This window comes from Crocodylus siamensis, chromosome 14 (genome assembly GCF_052110815.1).
Source record: "Crocodylus siamensis isolate JL-2025a chromosome 14, ASM5211081v1, whole genome shotgun sequence".
NCBI lineage: Eukaryota > Metazoa > Chordata > Crocodylia > Crocodylidae > Crocodylus > Crocodylus siamensis.
Window position 1 is genome coordinate 8,094,253 of NC_143408.1, and position 10,299 is coordinate 8,104,551.

Below are 10,299 nucleotides of genomic sequence, written 5' to 3' on the forward strand. Positions count from 1 at the left end.
TACGAGTTGAGAATGATTTGATATTTATTGGCTCATATCATTTATGAATATTTGGACAACAGTCAGGTACATGCATTTCTGAATCTCTCAAGCCTTTTGAATGTTAGCGAAACAAACAAATCACCCAGTAAGTAAGTTAATAATTGTAAGTTGGCCAATTAATGAACAATAGTGGGTGGCCTGAATTATTACAAATAACGTTGTATTATTTGCTTACAGCATTCTTGAAGGCACTAGGCACTTTCTTATTGACACTTAAGAAACGAAGTCCTGCCTCTGAGAGCTTGTGATTTTAGCACGTAGGACAGGGATTATTAACAACCTGAATGCTGGAAATTCTCTCTGGCCTATTCAGCGATATGTAAATAGTGAAACAGTTAGCAAATTGGGTTTGGATCAGTTCATGAATGATCCAAAGGAAATACTGTTTTGCTCTGAATAACTTGACCAGATCTCATCAGTTGAACATTTTTACCACATACAGTAAAAGCTCTGTTATCCGGCACGAGTGGGGAATGGGGGTGTTGGTAATCGAAAAATGCTGCTTATCTGAAGCAGGGGCTTTTGCCGGGATGTGGAGCAGTGGTGTGGGGTGCCAGCAGCTGCATGCAGAGCAGCGGCAGCACAGGGTGGTGGGGAGTGGCTGCATGCAGAGTGGCAACAGCACAGGGTGGTTGGTGGCAGCAGCAGCTGCTGTGTGCAAGCTTCCCCCCTCTCACTCCCATGTCCGGCTGGCTGGAAATACCGCCACACTCTACTAACCGGATACTAGAATGCTAGTTAACACAGCTTTTACTGTATATTGAATCCCTGTCCCCAAGAATAAAATACATCCTACAGCCATATTAGGAGCTGCGTGTTAACTCTCCGTGCATTGTTGTCATTCCTTCTCCTAAAAATGGGTATTTGCATATGATGGAAAAGACATTTAACTAAATATGGCAATTAAATAAAACAATATCATATGTTAAATCTAGATTTCATACCTGCCTCCTGCCCAAATGGGAACCTAAGAGTTTTTAAGGCTGAGAGCTAAAAATTCAGTTTCTTTTATCTTCCACTTTAAAAGAAACTACGTTTTTAGCTCTCGGACTCAAAACTGTTAGGATCTTATTTGGGCAGGAGGCAGGTATGAAATCTAAATTTAACATATGATATTGTTTTATTTAATTGAATGTAGTGGAAATGCAGCTGACTTCTGGACCCGCAAACTAGTCTTGTTCTCTTTACTGTGCAATTAGTTTAATATCAAGTACTATTTCCAGGGTTGCACTGGTATCCTCAGGCCTCGTGATACCAAGACGTCACGTAATGAAGTCCTAAGGCAAGTTCAGCTAAGTTAAACAATTAAAGCATAGAACAAAGTCAGCTTGCAAACTGGAAAAGTACAAAATATATTTGGGAGGGAGGAAACTTGCATCTTCAGCCCTCTAATCAGTTTTCTAAACAGACAGTGAAAGAGGAAGCTGATTCACTTTGGGGTGGTGTTAAATGTTACATTTTGGCAATATCTGAAAAATGTGGTCGTCTTTCTTTTTGTTTTTGAATCTTTAGGGCAAGCCTGATTTAAACACTGCGCTCCCTGTCAGACAGACAGCTTCCATCTTCAAGCAGCCTGTCACAAAGATCACAAACCATCCCAGCAATAAAGTGAAGAGTGATCCTCAGAAGGCTGTGGACCAACCCCGCCAGGTACGTTTTGCACTGTCTGCTGCTTTCCCAAAACGAAGAAACCTTGCTTTGTGTTAAACAGGGAGGTGTATGAATATGATTGCAATTTTCATTTTCTTTTCCGCTCCAAAGTAGGATAAATGTGCCCTGACACTGTCTTTCTTAATATTTGAAATGCATCAGTTTACAAGTTTGAGAATTGCTTGCCTCCCAGATTTGTTACAGTTATTCCGTCAGGTAGTTTAGGGCATGCAGGGCATTGTGATTAGTAATCAACTTATCCTTTGTCAGATCACAGCTTTATTGTAGTTAAAATCATGTCTGACTACATTCTGAATTTCCATTGAGTCTGTCCTACGTATTGAAACAGTGTTCATAACCATATTGTTCATAGTATAAATAGAATACTATTTGGATCCCCTGTCACGTACAGTAGAAGTTCTGGTGTCCAGCATCTTACAAGCCAGCATGCTCCACTAACCAGCATGCTGGCTTGTAAGATAAAGTGAGACCGGAAGTGCCCGCTGTGGCACTTACGGTTTTTCCAAGCCCCTGTGGCTCGGAGCAAAGCAGCCGGTGCTGCCGAGCCCCCACGGCCCAGGGGCATAACAGGTGCGGGGCCCACCTCTCTGTCCCGTGGTGCCCGCGGGAGAAGCGGCAGCTGGGGCCGCTCAATTAACTGGCGTATTTTGTTATCCGGCATCCCCCATTCCCAGGGGATGCCGAATAACGGAGCTTTTACCGTACTTGGATACTGCTAATGGGTCCTAAGTATGGCACAGGTGACGCACGTTACAGGCACAGACACAAGTGATAATTTTTGGATAACCCGCAGCTCCTGGCTCTCTTCCCCCTGCACTCCCTCCCCTGCCTGCAGGGAGAACCATACCTGAGCTTCGACTCTTGCTGGGGTCCAAGCTGTCTGGTCTGCACATGGCCGTAGGGTCGGAGCTGCATGCAGACATCCTGGCTGGGCCAAAGCCTGGTCAGGAGCTCACACATGGAGCATACACTGGAGGCTGTGTGGTTGGGCTGGGCCTAGCTGGGCCAGGGAGGGGAGTGGCTGCCTGGCTACTGGAGCTGCTGCTGCTGCTGCCATCTACAGCAAGGGAGAGAGGAGGGCGAGAGCTGCCGAAAGCCAGGGCAGCTGCTGGTTCTCCTTCAAAAGAGTGGCTGCAGGTTGGATAGAATCGTTTCATGGGCCAGATCCAGCCCACGGGTCATATGTTACCTAGCCCTGATATAGACCTAGCTGCGATGTCTCTGCAGCATGACTACCAAGAGGACCATGGGTTTTAGGTAAGTGGGTAGGAGGTGTGGTGAGAGTAATAAAGGTGAGAACCACTGTCTTGGGACACGCTCAGTACCTGAATGCCATCAACAACAGCCAAAACCCAGCCCAAAACCCAGTTGTACTTTAAGTTAAAGTATTATATATTTGTAAACTAGAGGTGATCCAAAGCAAAGGGAAACCTTGACATTTAATTTAGATCATAGGGTACAAAACCTGTGTTTTGGATGTATATAGTTATAAAGATTGGTAAAAACAAATCTTTTGGAAGTGCGAATTCTTTTGTTGGAAGTTCTCATTTCATTGCTGCTACCTGGAACTGGCAGCCTGTCACTTCGGCAGTTATTGATGGGGTTTCCATGAATCCTTTCCTATAGTAAATCCATCTTTTTAGTTACCTAGACACTAGGTGTTAAGTTGTCATTAGTATATTCAGTTGCTCTCAACTGTTTACCTAATTTTTCAGTTGCCTGCTCTTGTTCCATACTTTTGAAGCTGTAGCTGTATTACAATATACTTCATACCAAGGGGAAATTAATTTTTTTCAAACTGAAAATGCTGCATAATAGAGGCATTTCAAAGCTCTTTTACTCGACCTCAGAGTATCTGTCTGAAATAGGACTTATGATACATTTGAAAGTAATTCTCCCCTCAGTGACTTTTTTTTCCCCAAGCAAGATGATAATTTCAACACAGCCTCCCTGGTTTCAACCTTGCCTTATATTGGTCTATTTCTTACCCCACCTATTTTCTCTTTGTATTTTAAAAATATCATTTCATATCTCTCCCAGGCAGATATTTTTGAGGCTCCCTGCATTTGGATGGGTCCATTTATCTAACTCAGTTAGGCATAAAGGGCTATTGCAAGCTCATTATCTTTCTGTATCCTTCTCTGCACCCTCTACCTATTAATCTCCAGCCCTGTGCGCTACTCTATGCTGCAGGCCTTGCTAGAATAGCTTCCAACTATTTTACTCACAGGCTGCAATATTCTCTTTAACTTTGGTCAGGCAGTTTTTGGTCTGCCCTCAAACTTTGGAATAAGTTCTTAGGCCATTCAGCTATTGAGTTTAATATCTACTGGATGTCAAAATCATGGCCTAAATGTTGCTCTCTGTGATTTGGAAGTTGAATCTCCTATTCTTCGTAGAATGGACAGATGCTATTTTGACAGGCCAAGGAGAAGGAACCATAATTTGGCTCTCCTTGTGATATGGGGTGGGGGAGATTTCTATGGAGCTCTGCGGGCTCATTGGAGTTGGTAGTTTCTAAACCCTAGGTGAATTAGATTTTTAGCCACAGAAGGAAAGCATTGTCAGGTAAATCGGTATAATCCTTTATCCAACTACCTGTAATGATAATATGCATCTGGGATTATGATCTGAACATATATCCTGCTGTATCATTGCCTTTTTTTTTTTTACCAGATTGGCCCATGCCTTCCCTACCTGAAAAGCTTCATTCCAGACATCTGCCATTTTGGGCAGTTGCTAGATGTTGCTGATTTATCTGCTGACAAACTATTGCAGTTATTTTATTAATCTTTAATTTTCAAGAGAGCTGAATAACTCTCCTTTCCCATTTAGAAGCAACTCCTGAAGGGAAGCTGGGGAACAGTTTTCTTAGCCGTCTGCTAAAGAACAAGGATTAAGAATAAATCAACCTGCCAAAAGAAATGTTAGCTCAGAAGTACAGCCCCTCTTAATTTACTCTTGGATGAGGTCTTGCCAGTGTTGGCTTGCCATCCTAGCGGTGCAGCAGAAAGGAAGATTAGAAACATTGGAGGGTCTGGAAAAGAGAAAAAGAAACAATGTTCAAGCTAGTAAATCAGGACAAAAATGATATGGTAGGAGATCCAACCTTGGAGAGGTTTTGTTGGGTTTTTTTATAGTAATGCAAACTGTTCCCTTTCCAAAGACGCATCAGGCCCCTCTGAGATATCTGCTCTGGTGCCCAAACTGGATACTTTGGCATGGCCATTGGGTGCTCTGCAGTGTTAAACTCATTTTTCTGTTTTACAAGAATGAATACGTGTTTTCTTTGATGTTAGCTCTTCTGGGAAAAGAAACTAAGTGGACTGAATGCCTTTGACATTGCAGAAGAGCTGGTGAAAACAATGGACCTTCCAAAGGGTTTACAAGGTAATTAGTGTATGCTTTTAACTATAGTCCTGGCACTGTTATATCAATTTGATTGTATGTTCTAGAGGGAGTGTTGCCTTAATCCACTTCCAGTCTTGTGTTTAGCACAGTATGGACAAGTCCTAAATTCAGAATTGATAATACTGTGGTTTAGGAAGACTAAGTCTGGTGACCATAGCCCTGAGGGTTAGTGAGAGATAGCAGGAGAAAGTGACATAGCTTAGAATGGGGTGATACAGGACTCCTAGGAAAAAGGAGAAGAAAATTAATATTATGCTAAAACATAAAAGTGTTGCTATACCACTGGATGAGCAGGACCTGTTTAACTTGGGGTGCATAAAACAAGGACTCTTAGACTTTGAAATCAATCTGAAATGGCTACAGCTGTGAAATTTATGTTGTGCTGACCTTAAGTAACAGTAAATAGCTGTATCACTTACAAAACATGACAGAAGCCCATACTGCTCTTGGTTATTTCTACTGAGTCTGTAAAATTGCTGACTCTTCCTGTTTTAACAAATGTAGGTGTTGGACCTGGCTGCACAGACGAAACCCTTCTTTCTGCCATAGCTAGTGCCCTGCATACTAGCACTATGCCCATCACTGGACAGCTGTCTGCAGCGGTAGAGAAGAATCCTGGTGTATGGCTAAACACCTCACAGCCTCTCTGTAAAGCATTTATGGTGACAGATGAAGATATTAGGTATTGAATCAGAAAAGGATTTTTCCTTCTCTTGGGATGGTTCTTGGTACTGAAATGGTTAATGCCTATTTTAGCAAAGCCAAGCTGGTAGGAGTATGACATGCTGGTTTTATTTTGTTGTTTTAAATCAGTGCATCAAAAGTCGGAAAAATGCTCCTTTTCCCCTACCCTCATCCCCTTTGAAATGCCACTAGTGTTTAAATTATTCTTTGGGCCATGTTCAGCCAGTTGCTCCCTGCAGTTCTAGCTGACACTTGTCCATTATATGTAAAGAGACCTCTTTTTGTATTGAATAAACAAATTTGAGGTTCAGTGTGTCCTAGTTTAAGATGCTTTTAAAAGAAACTCTCATTTCTCTTCTCCTCCTCCATTCCAAATGTGCAGGAGCAGTAACTGGCTGCTCCTGTTTCCATTTTGTACACTTGCGTTCTCAGTGTCAGGAATAATATTAACTGCCTCTGCATGACACTGGTCTTATTTTCAACTAGGCATTCCTTGCTGTCAGTGGCAGTATTCCTTGCTAAATGGCAGTATTCTCCAGCAACAAAGTTAAGGTTGATCAAGTTTTGGCCTGTAAACTTTTTTCCCCTAAATTCCAGCCTCTAACTTCAACATGTCTAGCTACTAAGCAATTATACTACTTGAAGGAAACATCTTTCTGTTTCTTATCTATGCTATTTATAGAAGAATCCTCACATTCTTAAAAGACCTTGAAGTCAAGCATGCACAAGTTAGAAAATGCCAGAATTAAGTTTGAATGTGAAACCTGAATTTGGTCCCCTTGTGCATATGGATTATGATGTAGTTATTAATTACCATGATTGTCCACTATATTTTTCCATGGAACACTTGCCTCATTCAACACACAAAATGGACTTATCACTTCATGAGCATCTATGCAGTATTTTTTTACCTCGATGTATGTAGCTCCACACTTTATTTATTGCATGTGTTTTTTTAAGCCTTCCTCTGAATACAGAATTATCTGTGGCAGGGGTGTCAAAGATCTGGCCTGCAGGCTGGATCCAGTCCTATAGCCTGGGCCACAATGCTGCCCATAGGTCTGGGGCTTCCTCTGCAGTCAATGTGTGCTGGACCAGCCCCACATGCAGGGCCCTAGATGTATACCACATGAAACACAGGCCCCAGCCAGCCTGGGTCCCATGCTACACACACTGCCTGCCCACACCCTATGCAGCAGAGGGCCCAGACTGGCTGGAAAAGGTGCTGCATGCAGCATGCATCCTGTACCAGCCCTCCAGGACTCTTTCTTGTGGTGCAGTTCCAGACTAGTCAAAGCGGGTGGTGCAGGCATAAGATCCAACCATGTGGGTGGGTAGAAGAATCCGTAGGCCCAGTCTGGCCCATGGGGCCAGCCTTGGACCATTGATCTGGCCTGATGGGCCAGACTAGTTTAATGCCCCTGCTAGACGGTGTCTATTATTAGCATTTCATAGTGTTTCATGAGCCTCATTAAACTTATGCCTTGTGAGATGGAAGGGCATTGTCTGCCTTGTGAGATGGAAGGGGATTGTCTCCAATTTATCAGAAACTCAGAGATATTATGAGTCACAGAAATGTTAGTCCAAAATGTGCAGTAATTTTGAGTACCCAAATTTAAGGCACTTAGAACTTGCCTTTTCACAGAACTTGGCATTTTATAGGCTTTTACAAACTCAAAATACAGCTCTCCTTGATTTCAGTTACAGCTGTGAGCGCTCAACACTTCCGTAAGTCAGCTCCTGGATCTCAAATTTTGCCTTTATAGTTGAGGGAGGTACAATTTAGTGACTGTTCTGAAAAGTTTAGGTAACATGAATAGCATCACACGTGTACTCCGTGGCACAGGCAGGAATAAACTAGTTCTCCAAGGGGCATTCATGTGGCTTAACCATAAGACCTTCCTTTCTCTCCTTGCAATCCCTGTCCTCTTTCCAGCTATTGAACAAATGAAACCAGTATTCCAGCAGCACTATTTTCTACTATGCAAGAGCCTGGATTCATGTCAAGAGCAGGTCCATCCACCCTACACCTTGCACTGAGGCAGGCAGTGGTTTAAAAAAAAAAAAGGGGGGTGGGGGGGAGAAAGTATGTGATCATAGAAAAAAAGACTTATTCAAATGTATGGGAGGCCTGAATTATTTCTGGCATTTCCAAACTATTGTGTGCTTGACTTTGCAGCTTATTATAATGTTCTTTTGCCATAATGAGTGTTTGTGCAAATTCCTAGGGTTTTTTTAACCTCATGAACTGAAATAACCAGAAATTCCACCATATGTCATTATTATCAGCGGTTGCATAGTTACCAGCAGGCGTAAAATCTTTAGATCCATGAGACAATCTTTGTCATTTATGCTAATCAAGTAACTGTGAAAGGATGCCAACCTGTTATGGTTGTGCACTAGAAGTAGTGGAATAACCCACTTGACAATGTGTTTTAGTGTATGTTTGCTGACTGGGAATATATATATTACTGGTAAGACAGGCATCTTGATTTTCATGGACTTCCTAAGAGAGTGAGATGGAGTGGTGATGAACTTTCCTGTCTGTTTCCAACTGACCCCTTTACTTAAACCCAGCTCTGTGTCTTCTCTTACCTTAACTCCTCATTATATTACCATTCTTGTCTATCCAGCCTTAATTTCCACTCCTTATTCCAGGCTCAGTATCAACTCCTCTAGACTCCCTGTTCCAGTGCAGTCGTCTTCCCCGTTACTCCCTGCATTTCCAGTTCCCTTTTCCAGCCTTTTTGGGAAGGGTGGCATATAATTGTAATCAAGAAATAAATTCTTTGACTCCTGGACTCATTTTCTTTGCCTGTGGTTTGTCCTGCAGTCTTAGCGACTGTTTCCACACCTCACCTAAGTTTCTTATCCCAGTACTAGTTTTTACCCAGGCCCATGACTTCTTCAGGTATCTCTTCCTTGTGGCATCAAGTCCATTCTTTGCCTGGTTCCCAACATGTTGGCCTCCAGTCACAGCTGGTTTTCAAAGAATTTAATTGCTAAAAGCTAAGCCTAAATATTTCACCTAGCTAAATTTGAACAAGGTAGCAAAAGGCACATCTCTGACACACAGACCCCTTGTGCCACATTTCAAGTCTGCTTCAAAGAAAGGTGCAATAACTTTTTAAAAATGAGCAAGATGTTTTCTCCCGACTTTTATTCTTGGAAATGATTGAAACTTTTGAGTGGTGCATTCTTTTCTTCCTCACTCCAGAAATAGAAATACCCACAACCTGTGGCAGTCACTTGGTAAATTTCTTCTTAAAGGGCTAAGTTTTTGGTAAAAATTAAGAGACTGTTTTCACTTGTCTTACACTTCCCATTAAAAACAACTTTAAGTGTACCGGTTCCATTGGTACCATGATGTTGGGATATTTTTTTTTAAAAAAAAAAGGAAAGGAACATTTTGGGACTTCCTTTTTAGCTCTTTCTTCCATCAACTCTCATCCCATATTTAAAGAAAGGGAGGTTAAAAGCCCTCAAACTTACTGCTAGAAGTAATGCAAGAGGGTGTATTTTTATTTCTGGCAGGAAGCAGGAGGAGTTGGTGCAGCAGGTGCGGAAGAGGCTGGAAGAAGCGCTGATGGCTGACATGCTTGCCCATGTGGAGGAAATAGCAAGAGATGGGGAAGCACCCTTAGAGAAGGAAGGGGGAGATGAAGAGGGAGAGGAAGAAGAGGAAGAGGAGGAACAGGATCATGACCAAGAGATGGAGAATGTATAGTCCAGGTAATATGGTAATTCTGCTCTGTTACCTCCTTTCTCACCGTATAATCTGCACTAAATAATGCAGCAATAATTGGAACTAATGCTGTTCTCATGCAATTTAAAGCTGAGTGGCTTCATCTAATGTGGGTTTAGGATACATCTTGGAACCATTAATTCATTTTAAATTTTTCAAGGATTCAGCTGTTAAAGGTAGGTGACTTGAAGTTTATCTAATTTGAAATTAATTTGGGGGTGTTTTGTTCTAGATTGACAAGTGTCTGTCCCAAAAACACTGTTGGACCTGAAATGATACTTCTCTGTGGAATCTTACCAAAGAGTAGTGATTCTCATTTGGGGGCTGGAGCACCTTGAGATCCTTTCAAAAGTGCTGTGGCATGTCATGTGTTCTTAGTGCTGATAATTGTGCAAGCATGATTCACAAGATAAACCCAGAAGTTTCAAATAGGAATTCATAGTGTTGAAAACATTCGGACCTGTTATGGCCTTTCTGAGTTCTTTGCAACAGAAGAATTGCTGTATTATTTTCTGATAATCAAAAAAAACAAGTGTAAATGACAAGCTGGCATTTTCTGAGAGGTGCTGAGAGTCTGAAAAGGTTGAGGACCACTGGCATAGAGGTTAAGCAATGTGTTCAGACCAGCAATTGAAATACTTTGGTTGAGACGATATGTGCCAAGAGCTTGTTTTGTTGCTGTATGTTTTATAACTGTTCTTTGATCAAGGAATATTTTCTTCAAAGGTGCTAAATGCACTCAATAT

General features: G+C 42.0%; 1 protein-coding gene across 7 annotated transcripts in view; it reads left to right on the forward strand.

Annotated features, from left to right (window-relative positions):
- Positions 1-10,299, forward strand: part of MBD3 (methyl-CpG binding domain protein 3) — a 31,281-nt gene that overhangs the window by 17,688 nt on the left and 3,294 nt on the right. For all 7 annotated transcript variants that reach the window (XM_090026784.1, XM_090026786.1, XM_090026787.1 and 4 more), the window contains 4 exons: positions 1,555-1,692; positions 5,013-5,103; positions 5,629-5,806; positions 9,343-9,540. In XM_090026784.1, the coding sequence (XP_089882910.1) occupies positions 1,555-1,692; positions 5,013-5,103; positions 5,629-5,806; positions 9,343-9,535 (600 nt within the window). In that variant the 3' untranslated portion in view covers positions 9,536-9,540. The remainder of the gene's footprint in view (positions 1-1,554; positions 1,693-5,012; positions 5,104-5,628; positions 5,807-9,342; positions 9,541-10,299) is intronic.